At 46.2% G+C, this 25,353-nt stretch overlaps 1 protein-coding gene across 1 annotated transcript; it reads left to right on the forward strand.

Moving 5' to 3' along the window:
• Nucleotides 1-2,128: 2,128 nt before the first annotated feature.
• Nucleotides 2,129-4,701, forward strand: LOC123442635 (probable F-box protein At4g22165). Its single transcript, XM_045118738.1, has one exon. The coding sequence runs from the start codon at nt 2,680-2,682 to the stop codon at nt 4,099-4,101; it is 1,422 nt and encodes a 473-aa protein (XP_044974673.1). The 5' UTR covers nt 2,129-2,679; the 3' UTR covers nt 4,102-4,701.
• The last annotated feature ends 20,652 nt before the right edge of the window (nt 4,702-25,353 follow it).

The following is a 25,353-nucleotide window of genomic DNA, read 5'->3' on the forward strand; positions in this document are numbered from 1 at the left end:
GGCGCAAGCTAGGTTGTCGAGGAACACAAACCTTCTTCCTCTTAATGAACAACAGCAAACGCCACGTTAGTGACACCGAAAAGAAAGAAATGACATAAGAACTACAAAAGATGGAGAGAAAAGAAAGAAAATGACATAAGAACTACTCCCTCCGTCCCAAAATTTTGTTTTAGGTTTGTCTAGAAATGGATGTATCTAAATACTATAACATGACTAGATACATTCATATTTAGACAAATGTAAGACAAGAATTTTGGGACGAAGGAGTACAAAAGATGGAAAGAGTCGTCGCTTGCAATCTTTGATCTCATTGACACAACCTTCTTCATCTGACCAAGCAAGCAGAGGCTTGAGCTTGGCTGTCTAGTCGCCACCCGACAACATCCTTAAGGAGGAGTAGTGTTGATAGGGAACAAGGGATCCAAGGTCTGCTAACCCAGCTTTAGATGAGAGCATCCGGCTCTTCCAAGTTTAGGCTACTGCCTCCATTCATGAAAACTCAAGTGAGGTGGAAGCCATCAACTATCGGGTCGAGGACCAAGGCAGCCGATCCCCCATGCCAGATACTGGTTGGATGGTCGTCTGTCAAACGTAATCGGGTGAGCCGATCGTAGGTTATATTTTCGGCACTACAGGCTCAAGAGCGTGGACGTCCCGAAGTGCTATTTTTCCTTTCTTTTTAGGGATGCGAGATACATATATCTTGTTCACATCCTTTACTTCAGGAGGGAATGGTTTTTTTGCCTCCATTAGGCTTTGTTTGGTAGAAGTGGATTGGGGAGGTTTGGAGAGGAGGGGATTTGGTGAATCCCTTCCTTTCACCCAATCCTCTCAAATCCTCGGGGCTTTGCTTCCACTAGTCCCTCGAGGAGGGTCCTGAAACACATGGATAGGAAGGGATTGAAGGGGAACGGAGAGGATTCGGGTAAGCAAACCCCTCTTATCAAATGGGCGTCCGAGGTTCTGTGGGGTTTCTCACCCTTCCGGGGATTTTCCTTTCGAAATCTCTTGAATCCCCCCCCCCCGTGCCAAACGAAGCCTTATGAGGCCTAGGTGGCTCATCCTCGTCTTCACTACGGGGTTGTCCCCTTGCTTAGGCTTTCATCTGAGGCTTTTCCAGCACTTTTAATCACCCAATAGTTTTGGTTGGTCTAATTGGCAGGTTTATCTTGCCATGGATTTGACACGACCTGTCAAGTATTATATCCAAGGCAGAGGGGTCATCCGTCTACCCTTTAAAGGGTTTCTTCTTTTCACCGCTGCTTTGATTGCTGAATCCAACATTGTCTGTTGTATCTTCAACATCACTGTTGTTGCTGTTTTTTATGGAAACATTTGTTACTTTTATTGCATCGAGGCTTGCCATTCTTGTTGTGGACTTCGGAGGTACTAGAATCACCCTCATTACTACGGACCCACTAGTTGTCTTCTCCTGCGCAGAATTGAGTCATGAGAAAGGTGAGTGCCGCCATGGTTTGTTCTCTTCAAGAACAAATAGAACTACTCACAAATCATCATATTGTTCGGAGACTATTCCATCACATCTCCTTTAACCACCTGGACTCAAATTTCCTTCACCCAATCGGTCCGGTTAGTAGGTTCATATCATAATATTCCATATCGATAACCAAAGGCTTATGTCGTACGTGCGGGCGGCCTCGTCGGTGATGTCGGACATGCCGAGGCTGAGGGCGTATGTTGGTGGAGCGGATCTCGTCGTAGAAAGTGCCGGAGGGGCGATTGCGGACACCGTGAAAGCCCGAACTATCCCCGCGGTGCGGCGGCGAGGCGAGCAGAGACGAGAAAGAGCGGCGGAAAGAGCGGTGGGAGGGCACGTGACGAGGCACACATCGGTGGGAGGGCGCGTGGAGGGGCGCTGAATTTATAAAGCGCGCCAAACGCCACGCGCCAAAGCTAGGACGCGTCGGACTGCTTTTTCGTGCGCGCGACTTTTCCCGCGCGTCGGAATCTCCCGCGTCTGTTGAATTGCATGAAACCGCTCCTAGCGCGTTAAAACCCACATCGCGCGTGTGTTTTTTACACTGTTGGAGATGCTCTAACCTATTGTCAGTTTTGCTTGCGCAGAAGTTACACGTGGGATGATGCAATTGCCCCTGCAGTATACCTTGGCTGAGCCGAACCCCATCTATGGAGATCCCCTTCCCCAGTTCCTGCGTAGTGAGGGTAGGAGGGGAGAAGAGCCACCCCGGCGACACCAACCGGACCACCGCGGTCAGCCAATCGAGCGGCGGTGTGGTGACTCCGGGTGGCCACGGGCGCGCGGGGCGCAAGCGCGTTCACTCCGGCGACCTCGGCCCACAAGGTGCCGGCTAGGCGGCTACCGTTCTCTTCCTCGACCCGGGTCGGACCCAGCAGCCCGGCGCAGTACCGTCCCCTCTTCGGCATCCGGTCAGTGCTCTGTTCTTGGGCCCTCGCTGGGAATCAGAGTTCGTGGAAGCACAGCAGAGCTCGGAATTCCTTCACCAATCAACAATTATTTCAGTGCTCCTGTTCCAGTCTGGATTCGGATTTGCTTCACATACTCTACTCGGAGTTGGGGTGTGGCCTCGGCTGGCGATCTATAAGTATAGCCAGGACCAGGACCAGCCTGTTCTTTCATCAAGACTGCGACTTTCCAACAGAGGCTTGTCTTCCAACAGAGAGGCTCTGCTCTAGGCCATGGAGACCTGCAGCATAGCCAGGATATTCAGATTGCAATTGCAAGACCTAGCTATGTACCCGCACAAGTTGTCCTCTCTAGTCTTCAGATTTTTGCCCAGGCTGCTGCTAGGCTTCCCTCCCAGCTCACTCAGCAAATTCTCCAGAGATGAACATGTCCATCCGTCACTGACCAAGACCAAGATGCTGTCCACATTGCCGGAGCTGCCGCAGGACATCTTGATGGTTATCTTTGCCGCTCTCGAGATCCCTGACCTCATGCGTGCTGGCTCCGTGTGTTCATCCTGGCACTCCGCATACGCCGAGCTACGCACCCTTGGGCAGTACAAGCAGCGCCAGACGCCTTGCCTGGTTTACGCCTCTGAATCTGATCCTGATGATGTTTTGTGCCTCTACAGCCTTGCCGAGAAGAGGTCCTACAAGTTAACTCTGCCGCAGCCACCTATCCGCAGCAGGTATTTGATTGGGTCCTCACATGGCTGGCTTGTTACCGTCGACGAGAGGTCTGAGATGCACCTTCTGAATCCAATCACCTGTGAACAGATTGCTCTCCCTTCAGTGACCACCATTGAGCATGTGAAGCCCATATTTGATGAGTATGGTGATGTCTGCAAGTATGAGATGTCATGGCACTCTGGAATGCGAAGCAGTCGTGATCCACCATCCATCTTTGCTCTTGCCGAGCTGAGGGATAGACTCCAGTGGAAGGCGTTTGTATTTCCTGATACATCCACAGGAAGCTACATTGTGGTGCTCATCCACAATCCACAAGCTCAGCTCTCATTTGCAAAGGCAGGGGATGATAAGTGGACCTGGCTACCACCTCATTTGCTTTTCGAGGACTGCACTTACAAGGATGGCATATTGTATGCAGTCAATACAATGGGAGAATTTCACGCATTTGATCTCAGTGGCTGTGTGGTTACAATGAAAACGATTATGAGGATACCTGAGCATTATGATTGTAATGGCAGGTACATTGTTCAAGCTCCATGGGGCAGTCTGCTACAAGTGTTTCGAATAGTGCATGACCATGATTTAGAACCCGAGCCTGGTGCATGTGAGTACTGGAACACTACGGGAATTAAAATATGTGAGATTGATGCTCTTTGGAATAAAATTAAGGTGATCAATTGCCTGCGTGACCATGTGTTATTTCTTGGTCATAATCTATCGCAATGCCTTAGTGCTGATGAATTTCCTGCTCTCAAGGCAAATCATTCCTATTTTACCGATGATAATTTTCTGTGGACAGTGGGACATAAGAATAATCATCGTGATATGGGAATTCTGAACTTGGATGATAACAGCATGGAGGAGCTTGTGTCTCCTCAGCTTTGGTCCAAGTGTCCAGCTCCTATGTGGATTACTCCTGCTCTTAGAAAGATCAACGCGATGGGCTCAATGAGCCAACAACTATGAAGTGAACTGCTACTACAACTACTACTTGAGAGAGGTCCTGTCTGTGCTGCAAAAATGGCCTGCCGTGGAAAAAATGGATGTGCCAGCGCAGATCGAGGCCTGGAGGAACCTTAACAGCACAGCCAAACCTGCCGCAGCGAACAGCTACAGAAATATGCCCACTGCAATGCTTGATCATCTATACAAAAGGAAACTAAAGTCAGTTCAAATTCGAACAGCTACTGAACTATGCCTGTTGCAGTGTGTTGGTGTAAAACCAAGCTTGTTTAGTTTCTCACATTGGAAGTGCGAACAATGCCATTTGGGTGAAGCTCCTCCTCGAAAATACAAAGGTGACACACTGTCGTCGTTGCGAACAGGATCCAGCTATTCTGCAGTACCTCTTATATCCCTTCACAATCTCAGCAGGGACAGTTTCCCCGTCGACAATCTGAGCATAGGTAAGATATATACAAGATTAAAAACCTGGACCGCATTAGCAAATAAAGCAAAGTGATGCAGTAGTAAATGATGCAGCTTGTGTCCAACCGAACCAATTCTGACTATCATTTGTGCATATATGGGATGGAATGATAAAACAATGCAGATATTTTTATTTCAGATATGATGCACTTTGTCGATAATTTTGCTTTCCTATCACTGAATTCAAAGTTTTTGATGCCCTTCGTCAGAATAGAGCTGTTGCAATCCCAACAAAGTTTCTTTGCATAATGCTATGACTTAACTAATTAACATAAATTCAGTTCTCATGCAACTATCAACGAATTCCAACAAAGCCAATTTTATGGTTTGTGATTCAGTTTTGTGTTCTGAAACCATCACTGAATTGTGTGCCCAGCTTGTCATTTATTTTCAATTTTATGAAGGGAAAGGCAATATTCTGAACATAAGTTGTACAGAAGGAGATACTGCTCCAAAATTTGAACAATTTAGGCCATGGCTAAAGAGACTCGGTTCTGTGTTCCGAAACTATGACTGAATTTTGTGTTCAGTTTGTCATTTCTTTTCAGTTTTCTGAAGGCAAAGGCAAGATTCTGAACATAAGTAGATTTGAACAATACACAGGCCATGGCTAAAGAGATTGGGTGCTCTAAAATTTTGGGAAGGAGAGGAATTCGATCATACCACTGGCACTGAAGGCTGCGGATCATCGAGAGCAGGTGGAGGCTGCTTTTTCTTCTTCCGATCATCCTTCTTCTTCCGATCATCGGGGAAGGTTCGGTACAGGCATGCCGTAGGACGCCGTACATCAGGGACGGCGGGCTTCTTGTTCTTGTTCTTGTCCTTCTTCATGTTCTTCTTCTTCAACTCCGGCGTAGCGACAGCGACGTCAGCCTGAGGCGGCACGTGAGCGGGGGCGGGGACGATCGCAAGCGGGCAAGGGGCCACCTCGACCTGACGCGGCTGCGGTGGCGTGCCTGGGAGCTGCACGGCGGTCGCCTGAGACGGCACGTGGACTCCATGGGGACGCCGCGTCGTGTCGACCTCGGGCTGGGTCCGCGGTGGTGTCGCGCCCGGGAGCTACAGCGCGGCTACCTCGGCCCGAGCCGGCGGTGCTGGCGCGTCAGGGAGCACCAGAGCGGTCACCTCGCTCCGAGGAGGTGCGTTCTTCTGCGTCCCGCGGCGCTTCTTCCCGGCGCCCTTCGCCATTGGAGGGCTGTCTCCAAGAAGCCTTTCTTGGTTTCTTGTTTTTTTTTGTCTTCACCGGCCCGTGTGGCGAGGTGGAGCGGAAGGAGAAAGCACGGAGAGAGGGGGAAAAGACGCAGTCGTGGTGGCAGACGGCAGCGAGAGGGTGTCTGCGGTGGTTGGCTGGTGCGAGCAAGGTCGGCGGTGGAGAAGGGAGCCGACGGACAGGGAGCTTGCGGGGGACTCTGTTTTGGGGGGGAAGAAGACGGAGGGGAGGGGCGACTCTGTTTTATTGGGGGGGAAAGGCCGGCCCGTTGCACTTTTTTTTTCTTTTCTTTGAAAAAATTAATAATTAAGTATAAGAAATTTGCCTAAAGAAGTATAAGTTATTTTTATTAATTTGTTTGAGAATATTTTACACCGTACATAAAAACATGTTTGTACGAGATAACTTCTTTTAAAATATGTTACACCATAGATATTTTTTAATAATTGAATAAATTCAATTTTTTATTTTGGTATATAAAAAGGCTCTGCATCAAACAACGACTTTTTGAACTGTATTCTCATGCAATTGTTCGTATATGTAAAAAGACACTGGCATGCCTATTGAACAAATTGTAATATCAATGAAAACAATTCATGTGAAAGGGTTGATTACCACACTGCTATACCTCAGTCCAACTTTTTTTCTTATAAAATGGTACCGAAGTAAAGTATTTAGATATGCAAATACATCACCAATAGTTTTTATAGACAACCATCTAAGCTTTATTGATTGACTAAAACATTCATGGTTACATCAGCCCCATCAGTTTTTAATTTTTAATTCCAAAAACATGTTCCTTTAAAATATGGAAAAAGCTTCCGATTAATCGATCGATCTCTCGTCGCATCTGTTGCTCGCAACTTAAGCTCGCTATGACGGACGATGGTGTCATCCCTGAAGAATATAGAAGATATTTATTTTTGCAACGAAGGCCCTGTTGCAATTCTTTCTGCAAAAGGACTCCGTTGCAGCATAGAAAACTCATAAAAATGATTTAGCAATAAGATCATTGTTGCAGAAAATGCCGACAACATGACCTTTGTTGTAGAAAAACTCATAAAAATGATTCTGCAACAAGATCATTGTTGCAAAAAAAATAGAGCCAATAGCCAAACTACCACTAGTCAAAACCAAACATGCCAAAATACCACTAGTAAAAGCCAACTTGCCAAAATAGCACTGGTTCATAACTGAGACTAACATCATCTGAAAAAGACTTGAATGCCCTTACCTCTTCAACATAGAAAACAGACACAAAATGGTTCATATAAGTCACAACACAGTATAGCATACCAAAAGAGCACCTCGTGTACACCATTGTGCCTACTATGCATGCATACACGGTTGCAAACAGTCTTAGTACTGACTCCGATTACATAACATCTAATTAATCTACTACAAGTTATAATCTAGGACGGTCAACATCCAAAAGCTTCCTGATATCCTCCTTCACATGGCATTGCTGTTTTGAGAGAAAACAAAGTAAAGATCAGGATGAAGGCAATTTGGAATCCGAATGTTTTCACAGAAAAATCATGCTTCTCACAATCAAATGAACTGAACTCACAGAAGAGGGCTAGGAGCAGCAATTTTGCTCCTTGTAGATGCACTAGGAGGTGTTGAAGCAATTGCAATAGCTGCTGCCCTTTGCCTTGTCATTGGACTTGTAGGACTACCAAGCTGAGTACCTTGCTTAGTTGGTGTCTTAGGAGAAGAAGTAGCTGTGATGCTTGCTTCAACCTTTGATTTTTTCCTACAGTTCAATACAATTAATATGCAAGACATTTGGCAGCAAGTGAAAGAAATTTCGACTCATGAAATAATTACCGTGGAGGAGTAGCATCTCGGTCCGCGTCACTTTCAATCTCTGGCTCCTTGCATGTCTTTCGAAGATGACCTAATGCTTCACACCTTTTGCATTTGTGTTTTCTGCCAGTTCCACCTTCAGTGTAATTCTTTATCCTCCTAGTTCTTAGACGTCCAGCACTCTTGGTAAGCTTGGGAGGGATCATATCAAATCCAGGATTTACCTTGGGCCATTGGGACCTACCCCTAATTGGCATGAGAATTCCCTCATATGCTGCTTTGAACCTTGCCACTGAGAAGCACTCATCAATATAATCCTCTAGCTTGGCTTTTTTGGAGAATATGAACCGAAGAGCATGTGTGCATGGCTTACCACAAATCTGCCATCTTCTACAAGAGCACTCGTTTTTCTCCAAGTTAACGGTGTGCCTCCATCCATTTCCTGAAATCTCAGCTATATTTGGTGATGCCCTTGCTTCCAAATAGTGCAGCCCCTTGCTTTTCAAATTCAACTCCTTTATCACACTAGGTAGTATGTAACCTAGCAGCGTTTCGGCAACGGCTCTCCTTTTCTCGAACAATTTCATTATCATTTCCCTCAGGTTGTCCAAAAGCTCAACAAGTGCAAGTTGCTTCATGTCCTTAATCCAATTATTGAAGACCTCTGCCAAATTATTGCAGACATACTCAACTTTTGTCATTGCTGAAAATTTGCTTCTTGTCCACACACGGTTGTGATGCATATTCAAATAGGCTATTGCTTCAGCACTTTGTGCTTGTATTTCTGCCATCCTAGATGCATGCTTCTCTACTTCATAGGTCCAAGCTGCAGGCCACATATTATCTAGTATGTCACCTTTGAAATTTTTCTTGAAGTTAAGCATTAGATGCATCATGCATTCTCTATGTTCACAATTTGGGTAGACCTTAGAAACGACATTCTCCAACCCCTTACATGCATCTGTATGGATTACAAGCCCTTGTGGCTCTCCAACAGCCAACTTCAGCTGCTCCATGAACCATACCCAATTTTCTGTATTTTCTTTCTCAAATATTCCAAATGCTACCGGAAACATCCAACTATGCCCATCCACACCAATTGCGGCTGCCAATTGTCCGGTATATTTCCCACTAAGAAATGTTGCATCAACCCCCAAATATGGTCTACACCCTGCCAAGAACCCATCAATGCATGGCTTGAAGGCAATGAACAACCTATTGAAAACATGCACAACGTCACTCCTTTTGTTGGTAGTTGTTTTTATGTCTATCTCAAATATACTTCCAGGATTGGTTGCCAACAATTCGGCTCTAAAGTTCCACAATTGCTTGAAATTCTCCTTATATGTACCTTCCAATTGATCCTTTGCACGAGCTCTTCCTTTCCAAACATCGGTGTACTGAAGCTTAATATCATACTCCTTTTGCAAAGTTTCTCTAAGTTGTTTTGCACTCACCGTGGGATTCTCCTCAAGTGCAGCATTCCCTTTATCAGCAAGCCAATCTCTATTTGCCATTCCTTTGCTGCAATTGGTACTCCCACAAGTATGGCCAAAAGGGAGTTTTTTTACCTACAATAACATTAAGAAACATAAGTGCCAAATAAACAACAGTAAAAAGAAAGAAATCAACAATAACATAAGCTCTAAATCTTTGAGGGTCACTATACAATGAGAGCTCCTATACAATACCATGAAAGTTTTTGTGTTAGGTAATTTTGAGGCATGTATCCTCCATGGGCAATCCTCATCAGTGCAATTAGCCCTAAATCTTTGAGGGTCACTATACTGCGTGCCAAAGGACCAATCTTCTCTAATTGCTAATTGTCTCAAAGCAACTTTAAATGCTTTAGAGTTAGGAAATGTGGCTCCTACTTCAATTCGAGGATTGTTTTTATCATGGATATAAGTAGGAGCCATATTGTTCGCAAGTAAAGCCTCATCATCCCCTCGCACATGTTGTGGATCATAAGAGTTGTCCACATCCAGTGTTCCCAATGGAACTCTTGCAGCCTTTGGCTCGACATTCTTTTGTGGCTCAGCATTCTCCTTTGACTCAACATTCTCCTCATGCAAATAGGTGCTCTCCTCGTTGCATCCCACAGGCTCATCATCCTCGTACTCCCCTTCATAGGCTTGCTTAGGCCAAGCAAAGAATGGAGCGTGAACTGGCTGATCATCCATCTCCTCGGTCATAACATGGGCTGGTTCATTCTGTTGTTGTTTACTCTCAATGGTCACACCGAACCTTACTATTTTTGTGTTAGAACATATGTCAAACAATTGAGCTATCTCTGATTCAGAGATCAATGGGACGGTGTTACCTCCGGATCCATACCAAATGACCATTCTCTGATCAGCAGACCATGTGTACCTCCCCTCCACAACCTCCTTTATCCGCGCAATGGACAAGCCCCGACCAGCCAGAAAATTCCATGTTCTGCCCCTTGTATACACTTTTCTGCCGTCTACAACCGTCAAGTAAGATTGAACATCTATTTCTACTTTGAAATCGCCCATCGAATCTAAAAATGGAAACAGAGGATCATCATTTAGAATAAAAACATCAGATTTAAAGCATCAGATATTCACCCAGAGGGCAGCAGCAAGGCCGTCGCTGGCCTAGTCGAGGGGCGAGCGGGAGGGCCAGCAGCAAGGCCGTCGAGGGCCTGGTCGAGGGGCGAGCGGGAGGGCGACGTCGGGACCCTGGAGAGCGGGAGGGCGGCCTCGTCGGGGGCGAGCGGGAGGACGGCCTCGTCGGGGGCGAGTGGAAGGCCTGGTCGAGCGGGAGGACGGCCTCGTCGGGGGCGAGCCGCGGCCTCGTCGGGGGCGAGCGGAGGGCGGCGTCGTCGGGGGCGAGCGGGAGGGCGGCGTCGTCGGGGGCGAGCGGGAGGGCGGCGTCGTTGGGGGCGAAGCTAGGGGAGGGCGGCGGAGCGAGCGGGAGGGCGGCGGGGCGAGCGGACGCACGCCATGGATAGAGACCGGGAGCAGAACGATGGGGAATACGGGACTAGGTTTAGAGATCAGGGGCATTTTGGAAATACCCAAAAAAACTGACAGATGCTAACGGTTTGACTAACAGAATATGTTTGACATCTAACGGAATATGTTTGACATCTAACAGAAGATGTTATTCTGGTCTGAAAAACTAAAAGAGCAGTGTTATTTTGGCACTTTGGTTTTTTATAGTGGTATTTTGGCACTTGCGGTTTCCATTAGTGGTATAGTGGCAATTTTCTCAAAAAAATAATCTGCAATAAGACCACAGTTGCATTTTCTTTTTGTAACAAGTGCTCTTTTGCAGAAAATACCGCAACAAGGCACTTGTTGCAAACATGGCTCGTTACGTAGGTAGATCACATCTCCATATCCAGTGGTCATGAAGTCGACCGATATTTTTATATTATCCGTTAGCGAACATGTAGCGTCACCCTTAAAATATTTTACACCAATGAATTATTTCAAATAAAAGTTGTCACACTTATCAACTAAAAATGGTTGCGTAACTTCAAACTTTTATTTTGGTGCATAAAGATGCTCTGCATCAAACAATGTTTTTCAAACTATATCCTCATGTGAATGTTTATGTATGTAAAAGAAATTGGCCTTGTCCTTTTTAAAAAATGGTAATATAGATAAAAAGTTATCATGCAAAAAAGTTTTGAAACAACACTGCCATGCCTCTGTTCAAGTTTCGTTCTTCTACATATACATATAATTTCTTTTTTTGAAAATGGCACCAAAAATGTATTTAGATATGTAAGAAAAGACTCCCACCGTCAGCGCCGCTATCGTTCTATCCCGCCTCCACGACCTTTCACCCATGGAGATCATAGGATCTCCCCATGTCAGCCTGAGAGACCCCACTCCCGCTCTTGTTAGATTCAACATCTTGATTAGTGTTGTGTGGCAGCGACGATATTCCTGAATAGGAATAATGTCTCCCACACTGAATCACCATCCAGATAGCGCATCTGGCGTCTTCAGGGGATGAGTAGACATGTGTCTCCGTAGTTTTTTGAGGGATTCGGTCGATCTTGGTCTTTAGTGGATCTGTGTGGATCCAGACTTTGTTTGTGTGCCTACAGGTGTTTGATCCTTTCGAGCTACGACTTTCTTCATTGACGATGGTCCTGTGGGGCCTTAGCCCAGCAACTTGCCGACAAGCTATTACAACAAGATTCACCCATATCTAGTGGAGGAAAGGCTATGATGATAGCGCACATTCGACTTGCTTCAGTGCATATAGTCGTTGCTAGATGGTCCAGGAGTCCTATAAGGACTCCAACTACTTTCCTGGTCCTCCATGGAGGCCTGCCAGACATGGGCAGGACAGAGGTAGGGAGTGTGAAACAAGATCAGGGTCTACCCCAATGTGATGGCTTGCGCATATTATGCATGTGAATAGTAATTATTATTTTTGGTTTCTTCTTAGGTACACCCTCCACAACATAAATATCTAAATGATCATGCCTTCGCCACTCGAATTGTACCCTATTGGGCTGCCTCTCCCCCGAAGAAAGTGAGGGTCGAAGCCCATAATAATCCTTCTAGAAACTTTTGATATCTTCCAAACTCTATTGCAAGCTTGCATGATACTATTATAGAACATCCCGATACCTTCCAAAACACTTGCGGATATCACCAAGACAATCTAAGACCTCCCGGACTACTTCATAGATCATTTGAGACACTAGGAAACTTTCTCTCTCATTCTTCATTATCTAATAAAATTCCTAAAAAATGATAATTATTATGCGTGAGACCCTATAGGTTTGAGCACATGTGGACATCTCTGGAACACCTTCCGGTCAATAATTATCAGTGAGATCTAGACACCCATAACAATTACTGTTGGGGAACGTCGCATGGGAAACAAAATTTTTCCTACGCGCACGAAGACCTATCATGGTGATGTCCATCTACGAGAGGGGATGAGTGATCTACGTACCCTTGTAGATCGTACAGCAGAAGCGTTAGAGAACGCGGTTGATGTAGTGGAACGTCCTCACGTCCCTCGATCCGCCCCGCGAACAATCCCGCGATCAGTCCCACGATCTAGTACCGAACGGACGGCACCTCCGCGTTCAGCACACGTACAGCTCGACGATGATCTCGGCCTTCTTGATCCAGCAAGAGAGACGGAGAGGTAGAAGAGTTCTTCGGCAGCGTGACGGCGCTCCGGAGGTTGGTGATGATCTTGTCTCAGCAGGGCTCCGCCCGAGCTCCGCAGAAACACGATCTAGAGGAAAAACTATGGAGGTATGTGGTCGGGCAGCCGTGAGAAAGTCGTCTCAAATCTGCCCTAAAAGCCCCATATATATAGGAGGAGGGAGGGGGACCTTGCCTTGGGGTCCAAGGGACACCCAAGGGGTCGGCCGAGCCAAGGGGGGGAGGACTCCCCCCCCAAACCGAGTTGGACTTGGTTTGGTGGGAGGAGTCCCCCTCCCTTCCCACTTCCTCCTTTTTTTTTTCTTTTCCTTTGATTTTCTTATCTTGGCGCATAGGCTCCCTTGGGGCTGTCCCACCAGCCCACTAAGGGCTGGTGTGTCCCCCAAAAGCCTATGGGCTTCCCCGGAGTGGGTTGCCCCCCTCCGGTGAACTCCCGGAACCCATTCGTCATTCCCGGTACATTCCCGGTAACTCCGAAAACCTTCCGGTAATCAAATGAAGTCATCATATATATCAATCTTCGTTTCCGGACCATTCCGGAAACCCTCGTGACGTCCGTGATCTCATCCGGGACTCCGAACAACATTCGGTAACCAACCATATAACTCAAATACGCATAAAACAACGTCGAACCTTAAGTGTGCAGACCCTGCGGGTTCGAGAACTATGTAGACATGACCCGAGAGACTCCTCGGTCAATATCCAATAGCGGGACCTGGATGCCCATATTGGATCCTACATATTCTACGAAGATCTTTATCGTTTGAACCTCAGTGCCAAGGATTCGTATAATCCCGTATGTCATTCCCTTTGTCCTTCGGTATGTTACTTGCCCGAGATTCGATCGTCAGTATCCGTATACCTATTTCAATCTCGTTTACCGGCAAGTCTCTTTACTCGTTCCGTAATACAAGATCCCGCAACTTACACTAAGTTACATTGCTTGCAAGGCTTGTGTGTGATGTTGTATTACCGAGTGGGCCCCGAGATACCTCTCCGTCACACGGAGTGACAAATCCCAGTCTTGATCCATACTAACTCAACCAACACCTTCGGAGATACCTGTAGAGCATCTTTATAGTCACCCAGTTACGTTGCGACGTTTGATACACACAAGGCATTCCTCCGGTGTCAGTGAGTTATATGATCTCATGGTCATAGGAATAAATACTTGACACGCAGAAAACAGTAGCAACAAAATGACACGATCAACATGCTACGTCTATTATTTTGGGTCTAGTCCATCACGTGATTCTCCTAATGACGTGATCCAGTTATCAAGCAACAACACCTTGTTCATAATCAGAAGACACTGACTATCATCGATCAACTGGCTAGCCAACTAGAGGCATGCTAGGGACGGTGTTTTGTCTATGTATCCACACATGTAAATGAGTCTTTATTCAATACAATTATAGCATGGATAATAAACAATTATCTTGATACAAGAATTATAATAATAACTATACATTTATTATTGCCTCTAGGGCATAATTCCAACAGTCTCCCACTTGCACTAGAGTCAATAATCTAGCCCTCACATCACCATGTGAATTACATTGTAATAAATCTAACACCCATACAGTTCTGGTGTCGATCATGTTTTGGCCGTGGAAGAGGTTTAGTCAGCGGGTCTGCTACATTCAGATCCGTGTGCACTTTGCATATATTTACGTCCTCCTCCTCGACGTAGTCGCGGATGAGGTTGAAGCGTCGTTTGATGTGTCTGGTCTTCTTGTGAAACCTTGGTTCCTTTGCTAAGGCAATGGCACCAGTGTTGTCACAGAACAAGGTTATTGGATCCAGTGCACTTGGCACCACTCCAAGATCCGTCATGAACTGCTTCACCCAGACACCCTCCTTAGCCGCCTCCAAGGCAGCCATGTACTCCGCTTCACATGTAGAATCTGCTACGACGCTTTGCTTGGAACTGCACCAGCTTACTGCACCCCCATTAAGAATAAATACGTATCCGGTTTGCGACTTAGAGTCGTCCGGATCTGTGTCAAAGCTTGCATCGACGTAACCTTTTACGGCGAGCTCTTCGTCACCTCCATACACGAGAAACATCTCCTTAGTCCTTTTCAGGTACTTCAGGATATTCTTGACCGCCGTCCAGTGATCCACTCCTGGATTACTCTGGAACCTACCTGCCATACTTATGGCCAGGCTAACATCCGGTCTAGTGCACAACATTGCATACATGATAGAGCCTACGGCTGAAGCATAGGGGACGGAGCGCATATGCTCTCTATCTTCATCAGTTGCTGGGCACTGAGTCTCACTCAATCTCGTACCTTGTAATACCGGCAAGAACCCTTTCTTGGACTGTTCCATTTTGAACCTCTTCAAAACTTTATCAAGGTATGTGCTTTGTGAAAGTCCTATCAGGCGTTTTGATCTATCCCTATAGATCTTAATGCCTAGAATGTAAGCAGCTTCTCCTAGGTCCTTCATAGAGAAACTTTTATTCAAGTAACCTTTTATGCTCTCCAAAAGCTCTACGTTGTTTTCAATCAGTAATATGTCATCCACATATAATATTAGAAACGCCACAGAGCTCCCACTCACTTTCTTGTAAATACAAGATTCTCCAACCACTTGTATAAACCCAAATGCTTTGATCACCTCATCAAAGCGCTTGTTCCAACTCCGAGATGCTTGCACCAGTCCATAAATGGATCGCTGGAGCTTGCACACCTTGTCAGCATTTTTAGGATCGACAAAACCTTCGGTTGCATCATATACAACTCTTCCTTAAGGAAACCATTAAGGAATGCCGTTTTGACATCCATCTGCCAGATTTCATAATCGAAAAATGCAGCTATTGCTAACATGATTCTGACGGACTTAAGCATCGCTACGGGTGAGAAGGTCTCATCGTAGTCAACTCCTGGAACTTGTAAAAAACCCTTTGCCACAAGTCGAGCTTTATAGACGGTCACATTACCGTCAGCGTCCGTCTTCTTCTTAAAGATCCATTTGTTCTGAATAGCCTTGCGGCCTTCAGGTAGTATCTCCAAAGTCCACACTTTGTTCTCATACATGGATCCTATCTCGGATTTCATGGCTTCTAGCCATTTGTTGGAATCTGGGCCCACCATTGCTTCTTCATAATTTGCAGGTTCATTGTTGTCTAACAACATGATTGACAAGACGGGATTACCGTACCACTCTGGAGCAGCGCGTGATCTCGTCGACCTGCGTGGTTCAACAGAAACTTGAACTGGAGTTTCATGATCATCATCATTAACTTCCTCCTCAACTGGCGTTGCAATGACAGAGGTTTCCCCTTGCCCTGCGCCACCATCCAGAGGGATGAGAGGTTCGACAACCTCGTCAAGTTCTATCTTCCTCCCACTCAATTCTCTCGAGAGAAACTCCTTCTCGAGAAAAGTTCCATTTTTAGCAACAAACACTTTGCCCTCGGATTTGAGATAGAAGGTGTACCCAACTGTCTCCTTTGGGTAACCTATGAAGACGCACTTTTCCGCTTTGGGTTCCAGCTTTTCAGGCTGAAGCTTTTTGACATAAGCATCACATCCCCAAACTTTAAGAAACGACAACTTTGGTCTTTTGCCATACCATAGTTCGTATGGTGTCGTCTCAACGGATTTTGATGGTGCCCTATTTAAAGTGAATGCAGCTGTTTCTAATGCATAACCCCAAAATGATAACGGCAAACCAGTAAGAGACATCATAGATCGCACCATCTCTAACAAAGTACGATTACGACGTTCGGACACACCATTACGCTGTGGTGTTCCAGGCGGTGTTAACTGCGAAACAATTCCACATTGTCTTAAGTGAGTACCAAACTCGAAACTCAGATATTCACCCCCACGATCAGACCGCAGGAACTTGATCTTCTTGTTACGATGATTTTCTACTTCACTCTGAAATTGTTTGAACTTTTCAAATGTTTCATACTTGTGCTTCATCAAGTAGACATAACCATATCTACTTAAATCGTCGGTGAATGTGAGAAAATAACGATATCCGCCGCGTGCCTCCACGCTCATCGGACCACACACATCGGTATGTATGATTTCCAACAAGTCACTTGCACGCTCCATTGTTTCGGAGAACGGAGTTTTAGTCATCTTGCCCATGAGGCATGGTTCGCACGTGTCAAGTGAATCAAAGCCAAGTGACTCCAAAAGTCCATCAGCATGGAGTTTCTTCATGCGCTTTACACCAATATGACCCAAGCGGCAGTGCCACAAAAATATGGCGCTATCATTGTTTACTCTAACTCTTTTGGTCTCAATGTTATGTATATGCGTATCGCTATCGAGATTCAATATGAACAATCCTCTCACATTCGGTGCATGACCATAAAAGATGTTACTCATAGAAATAGAACAACCATTATTCTCAGACTTAAAAGAGTAACCGTCTCGCAATAAACAAGATCCAGATATAATGTTCATGCTCAACGCAGGCACTAAATAACAATGATTTAAGTTCATCACTAATCCCGATGGAAGTTGAAGTGACACGGTGCCGACGGCGATTGCATCAACCTTGGAACCGTTTCCTACGCGCATCGTCACTTCGTCTTTCACCAGCCTTCGTCTATTCCGCAGTTCCTGCTTCGAGTTGCAAATGTGAGCAACAGAACCGGTATCGAATACCCAGGCACTACTACGAGAGCCGGTTAAGTACACACCAATAACATGTATATCAAATATACCTGATTTTTCTTTGCCCGCCTTCTTATCTGCCAGATACTTGGGGCAATTGCGCTTCCAGTGACCCATACCCTTGCAATAGAAGCACTCTGTTTCAGGCTTAGGTCCAGCCTTGGGTTTCTTCGGCGGATTGGCAACAGGCTTGCCGCTCTTCTTCGAATTGCCCTTCTTGCCTTTGCCGTTTCTCTTGAAACTAGTGGTCTTGCTCACCATCAACACTTGATGCTCTTTACGGAGTTCAGACTCTGCGACTTTCAGCATCGCAAACAACTCACCGGGAGACTTGTTCATCCCTTGCATGTTGTAGTTCAACACAAAGCCTTTATAGCTTGGCGACAGTGATTGGAGGATTCTGTCAGTGATAGCTTCTTGCGGGAGTTCAATCCCCAGTTCATCTAGACGGTTTGAGTACCCAGACATTTTGAGCACATGTTCACTGACAGACGAGTTTTCCTCCATCTTGCAAGCATAGAATTTATCGGAGGTCTCATACCTCTCGATCCGGGCGTTCTTCTGAAAGATAAACTTCAACTCCTGGAACATCTCAAATGCTCCATGACGCTCAAAGAGACGTTGAAGTCCCGGCTCTAAGCCATACAAGACTGCACATTGAACTATTGAGTAGTCCTCCTTACGTGCTAACCAAGCGTTCTTAACATCCTGATCAGCCGTAGCGGGTGGTTCATCTCCTAGCGCAGCATTAAGGACATAATCCTTCTTTCCAGCTTGTAAGATTAGCTTAAGATTATGAGCCCAGTCTACAAAGTTGCTTCCATCATCTTTCAACTTAGCTTTCTCTAGGAACGTATTAAAATTTAGGATGACACTTGCGTGAGCCATGATCTACAACACAAATATATTCAAAGTGGACTTAGACTATGTTCAAGATAATTAGAGTTCAACTTAATCAAATTATATGCTAAACTCCCACTCAAAAAGTACATCTCTCTAGTCATTTGAGTGGTTCATGATCCACTTACACTATCCCAAGTCCGATCATCACGTGAGTCGAGAGTAGTTTCAGTGGTAAGCATCCCTATGCTAATCATATCAACTATATGATTCATGATCGACCTTTCGGTCTCATGTGTTCCGAGGCCATGTCTGTACATGCTAGGCTCGTCAAGCTTAACCCGAGTGTTCCGCGTGCGCAACTGTTTTGCACCCGTTGTATGTGAACGTTGAGTCTATCACACCCGATCATCACGTGGTGTCTCGAAACAACGAACTGTAGCAACGGTGCACAGTCGGGGAGAACACAATTTCGTCTTGAAATTTTAGTGAGAGATCACCTCATAATGCTACCGTCGTTCTAAGCAAAATAAGGTGCATAAAAGGATTAACATCACATGCAATTCATAAGTGACATGATATGGCCATCATCACGTGCTTCTTGATCTCCATCACCAAAGCACCGGCACGATCTTCTTGTCACCGGCGCCACACCATGATCATCCATCAACGTGTTGCCATCGGGGTTGTCGTGCTACTTATGCTATTACTACTAAAGCTACATCCTAGCAAAATAGTAAACGCATCTGCGAGCACAAATATTTTAGTATAAAGACAACCCTATGGCTCCTGCCGGTTGCCGTACCATCGACGTGCAAGTCGATATTTCTATTACAACATGATCATCTCATACATCCAATATATCACATCACATCATTGGCCATATCACATCACAATCATACCCTGCAAAAACAAGTTAGACGTCCTCTAATTTTGTTGTTGCAAGTTTTACGTGGTGACCAAGGGTATCTAGTAGGATCGCATCTTACTTACGCAAACACCACAACGGAGATATATGAGTTGCTATTTAACCTCATCCAAGGACCTCCTCGGTCAAATCCGATTCAACTAAAGTTGGAGAAACCGTCACTTGCCAGTCATCTTTGAGCAAAGGGGGTTACTCGTAACGATGAAACCAGTCTCTCGTAAGCGTACGAGTAATGTCGGTCCAAGCCGCTTCAATCCAACAATACCGCGGAATCAAGAAAAGACTAAGGAGGGCAGCAAAACGCACATCACCGCCCACAAAACCTTTTGTGTTCTACTCGAGAAGACATCTACGCATGAACCTAGCTCATGATGCCACTGTTGGGGAACGTCGCATGGGAAACAAAATTTTTCCTACGCGCACGAAGACCTATCATGGTGATGTCCATCTACGAGAGGGGATGAGTGATCTACGTACCCTTGTAGATCGTACAGCAGAAGCGTTAGAGAACGCGGTTGATGTAGTGGAACGTCCTCACGTCCCTCGATCCGCCCCGCGAACAATCCCGCGATCAGTCCCACGATCTAGTACCGAACGGACGGCACCTCCGCGTTCAGCACACGTACAGCTCGACGATGATCTCGGCCTTCTTGATCCAGCAAGAGAGACGGAGAGGTAGAAGAGTTCTCCGGCAGCGTGACGGCGCTCCGGAGGTTGGTGATGATCTTGTCTCAGCAGGGCTCCGCCCGAGCTCCGCAGAAACACGATCTAGAGGAAAAACTATGGAGGTATGTGGTCGGGCAGCCGTGAGAAAGTCGTCTCAAATCTGCCCTAAAAGCCCCATATATATAGGAGGAGGGAGGGGGACCTTGCCTTGGGGTCCAAGGGACTCCCAAGGGGTCGGCCGAGCCAAGGGGGGAGGACTCCCCCCCCAAACCGAGTTGGACTTGGTTTGGTGGGAGGAGTCCCCCTCCCTTCCCACTTCCTCCCTCTCTTTTTTTTTCTTTTCCTTTGATTTTCTTATCTTGGCGCATAGGCTCCCTTGGGGCTGTCCCACCAGCCCACTAAGGGCTGGTGTGTCCCCCAAAAGCCTATGGGCTTCCCCGGAGTGGGTTGCCCCCCTCCGGTGAACTCCCGGAACCCATTCGTCATTCCCGGTACATTCCCGGTAACTCCGAAAACCTTCCGGTAATCAAATGAAGTCATCCTATATATCAATCTTCGTTTCCGGACCATTCCGGAAACCCTCGTGACGTCCGTGATCTCATCCGGGACTCCGAACAACATTCGGTAACCAACCATATAACTCAAATACGCATAAAACAACGTCGAACCTTAAGTGTGCAGACCCTGCGGGTTCGAGAACTATGTAGACATGACCCGAGAGACTCCTCGGTCAATATCCAATAGCGGGACCTGGATGCCCATATTGGATCCTACATATTCTACGAAGATCTTTATCGTTTGAACCTCAGTGCCAAGGATTCGTATAATCCCGTATGTCATTCCCTTTGTCCTTCGGTATGTTACTTGCCCGAGATTCGATCGTCAGTATCCGTATACCTATTTCAATCTCGTTTAACGGCAAGTCTCTTTACTCGTTCCGTAATACAAGATCCCGCAACTTACACTAAGTTACATTGCTTGCAAGGCTTGTGTGTGATGTTGTATTACCGAGTGGGCCCCGAGATACCTCTCCGTCACACGGAGTGACAAATCCCAGTCTTGATCCATACTAACTCAACCAACACCTTCGGAGATACCTGTAGAGCATCTTTATAGTCACCCAGTTACGTTGCGACGTTTGATACACACAAGGCATTCCTCCGGTGTCAGTGAGTTATATGATCTCATGGTCATAGGAATAAATACTTGACACGCAGAAAACAGTAGCAACAAAATGACACGATCAACATGCTACGTCTATTATTTTGGGTCTAGTCCATCACGTGATTCTCCTAATGACGTGATCCAGTTATCAAGCAACAACACCTTGTTCATAATCAGAAGACACTGACTATCATCGATCAACTGGCTAGCCAACTAGAGGCATGCTAGGGACGGTGTTTTGTCTATGTATCCACACATGTAAATGAGTCTTTATTCAATACAATTATAGCATGAATAATAAACTATTATCTTGATACAGGAATTATAATAATAACTATACATTTATTATTGCCTCTAGGGCATAATTCCAACAATTACGACATGTCATCAAAGATTTTCATTGAGCGAACCTTGTATCACCATGTACAATTCCCACACAACCCGTCGTGGGACTTTGAAGACATCCTTGTGATCAAATCCTTGATCATCGTACCTTGTTATCCTCGTTACTGGTTTGTATTTTTTCTCGTTTTCGTATTCTGGTATCATTAGTCATTATACATGGTCACGTGATGACAGACACCATAATACCATGTGCCCCTATCTTAGAGTGTATCTCTCGGCGAATGTATCTCTCAAGCTCAATTGAATGTGTGGAAACTTAAACACCAAACTGATCCCTAATCTCGCCAACTGATCCCTAATCTCGCCTCTAAGACAAGGTCATATATTGCAATGATCATGTTTACCTAATTATGGGCATAAGGAAGTTGACAATAGTGAGAACACATTGTTGGTTGAACAATGGTATTGGACAAACACAAATTAAGATAAACCTCGAGATTACTTCGTTACTTAGTTATTAGTGTCATCATATAATATGTTATTGCTTATTCACGTCCTTAGAATGTGATAATATCGTAGGCCTTCATATTGGATGGTTACATTGGGGTTTCGAACTATTTTTGTACCTGGGAAATCATAAAGGTAGCTTACGGGTACATTGAAAAAGTATGTTAAGGTTCTCGATGACTCAATACTTGGATTTGCTCCTCCAAGACAGAGCGATACTATCCGGGCTGAGTTGTTATTATGGTATTGTGATAGCTCGATGCCGACGTTCCACAAGATTCCCCTCTCTTTCCGTTCATCGCATCATGCGCATCATCTGCATTGCATCGGCGTCTCCGTTGCCGCCCATTTTCAAACTTGCATCAATTAGTAGTTGCCGGTTCTCGTCGTTGCCCGTTCTGAGCCCGACCGCACACGCACGCGCCCGCGGCACCGTCAAAACCGCTGTTTTAAATGTGTGCGTAAAACTTCCTCTGATCGAGTTGAGATTTGTCGTGCGATATTATTTTTATATAGCTAGGCCGCCTGTCGAATCTCGTCGCGATCAGAGTCCGTCTGGTACCCGAACGGTCGACCGTAGCGGCACCGTATCCGGTCTACCGTCGGACGTTTGTCGGTGTTTTAAAATTCGTGTCGCGCCGCCCGTTCTCCCTCTCGTCTTCGGATATCCACCCTACACGGCCACGTACCCATTCCCGCGTGTGGAATCGTCCGAATCCGACTGCACGGATGGATCCGGAACGCGATTCCGGGTAACCTAGCCCCCCTTTCCTAATTTAAACAGACCTCCCTTCCATTTTTAACCTCTCCCTAACTCTGCCTCGAAATCCGTGCCCCCCCATCAAACCCTAGCAACTCCCCTCTCTCCTCTCAGATCTGAGCTACCCTCTCCACGATCTCGACCGTCAGATCGGAGATCCAACGGCCGAGATCCCTCCTGCCTCCTCCCTCAGATCTCCCCGTATCTCCTCTCCCCCATGCCCGAGCTCCCGAGCTCGCCGGCCCGCAGCTGGCCTCGCCCCACGGCTCCCGAGCGCGTCGCCCCCTGTGCCCAGCGCCACCGCCATGTTGCCGCCTCGCCTCCCCGAGCTGCTGCCCGAGGAGCCGCCGCCGCCAGCTCTTCCTCCTGCCGCCATGGATCCCGCTCCGCCGACGCCACGGGCATCCCGATCCGGGCGTGGACGAGGGAGTTGGTCTCCTCCCGTGGGTTGGCCAGCACCAGGCCGGGCTGCCACCCCGTGGGCCGCACCAGGCCGCCTCGGCCCGCTCCCGTGGCTACTTCCCTGGCCTGCCTCCCTTCGTCTCCACCGACCCAAGAGGCCCTCTGGTGAGACCCCTCCCCCAAGGCTATTTCTCGCCTAGGCGTGCATTAGCTATCCTGCGTCACTCTATTTAGGCCCGTGTAGTGTAGATTCGGCCCAGTCATATTTTAGGATTTATTCTGAAATTATTCTTTTTCAGAAATAGGCTATATTTCAAACGCCCGTAGTTTAATAACCGTAAGTCGGATCACGAAGATTTAGATATGTATCTTGTGTATTTTTCCGCGTAGATTTGGAATTTCCAACTTGCATAATTGTTTGACAGTGTTTAGCGTGCTGTTTGCCTAGATAAACGTGATGTCCTATTATGTTTCCGACCTGTATAATTTCTCGTGCGTGTCCGGACTGCCCGTATACCGTAGGTTAAATGTTCACGTTTTAGGATTCATTTTTGCATGTATTTTAGAGCGGTCACTCGTGTTTTTGCGTGTAGGATTTGCCGGTAATTTATTTTCCCGCGTTTAGATAATTGTCTCGCATTTTTTATGTGGCGTTATTTTGTGTTGCAAACCCCACATATTTTATATGGATTTTTCTGTGCAATTAGTTTTAGCTTTTGAGGAAGTAAGTTCGCGTGATATTTTGCCGTGATGCCCTTTTGTTTAACTCGTAGGATTTATTCCGTGCGTCGTTTGACGGAGTTGTCAACTAGGGTGTTGATCTTGGTAGTTTAATTTCCTCTTCACCTCTTGCATGTTTGACAACATTAATATTGCCGTGTATCTAATCGGGATAGAACTAAATAATTAACGTGGAGTTTCGTCAATATGCAACTCGTGCATATTGAACTTCACTTAATGTGTAGTGTTTGATTGTGTGAATTGTCATGCCGTGACTTGCATGTATCCAGTAGGTCATGCATCATATGTGTTGTACTTCGTGTGGTGAATATCGTGTGTTCATTTGTGTTTCCGGTCTGCTTCGTCTCGATAGAGTTCCGCAAGCGTGTCGGATGTGAGGACCCGTTCGACTACGTCGGTTCGTCTGCTTCACGAAGGCATTCTTCTTCCATGCGGGATCTCAGGCAAGATGATCATTTCCCCAGATACCATTACTATCATTGCCATGCTAGTTTATCGCTTCTATCGATTATGTCTCGTTGCCTACCACATGTTAAATGTCAGCCTCTCAACAATGCCATGTTAACCTTCAACCTGTTCGACCTAGCAAACCACTGATTGGCTATGTTACTGCTTGCTTATCCATGTTGTTAGCGTTGCTAGTTGCAGGTACAGTTGCCTCCATGCGAAAGCATGGGTTCCTTGTTATATCACCATATCAAATGCTATTTAATTTAATGCACCTATATACTTGGTAAAAGGTGGAAGGCTCGGCCTTTTCTAGCCTGGTGTTTTGTTCCACCTTTGCCCCCTTAGTTTCGGCTACCGGTGTTATGTTCCATAATTGAGCGCTCCCAACACGATCGGGGTTGTTATGGGGACCCCCTTGATAATTCGTTTTAGATTAAAACTGGTCTGGCAAGGCCCAACATTGGTACTACATTTGCATAATCACCTAATAAAATTGCATAGGGACCCGCCGGCACCCGCGGACTATTTTAATCAACCCCCGGGCCAGTGCTCCTCATGAGTGTTGGTCCAAAACAGAGCAGCTTATTAACGCTACCCGGGGCAACTCGGCGTTTGGCGTGGTAACCATCGCTCATCCGTCGTGTCCCGAGAACGAGGTACGCGACTCCTATCGGGATCGTCGACACGTCGGGCGGCCTTGCTGGATTAATTTTACCTTTGACGAAATATCTTGTGCATCGGGATTCTGGTGATGCTTTGGGTAATTTCAGAGTTGAGGTTTTCCACTAGGGAATCCGACGAGATCGCGAGCTTCGTGATTGAGGATTTCTATGCGGCTTGTGGTAATTTGTGATGGACTAGTTGGAGCACCCCTGCAGGGTTAAATCTTTCGGAAAGTCGTGCCCGCGGTTATGTGGCAACGTGGAAACTTTGTTTAACACTGGTTCTAGATAACTTGAAGTTAATTAATTAAAACTTGCCAACTGTGAGCGTAACCGTGATTGTCTCTTTCGTGAGTTCCTTCTCCGATCGAGGACACAGTGGGGTTATGTCTGACGTAGGTAGGTGTTTAGGATCATTCATTTGATCATCAGTAGTTCACGTCCGTTATGCGTAGATCTTCCCCCTCTTATTTCTTGTACTCGTAAGTT

Source organism: Hordeum vulgare, chromosome 3H (assembly GCF_904849725.1).
Source record: "Hordeum vulgare subsp. vulgare chromosome 3H, MorexV3_pseudomolecules_assembly, whole genome shotgun sequence".
Lineage (NCBI taxonomy): Eukaryota > Viridiplantae > Streptophyta > Magnoliopsida > Poales > Poaceae > Hordeum > Hordeum vulgare.

What these genes read in the sequence shown, in the direction of transcription:
- LOC123442635 (XM_045118738.1), top strand. Translation starts at nt 2,680, where the DNA reads ATGGAGACCTGCAGCATAGCCAGGATATTCAGATTGCAATTGCAAGAC.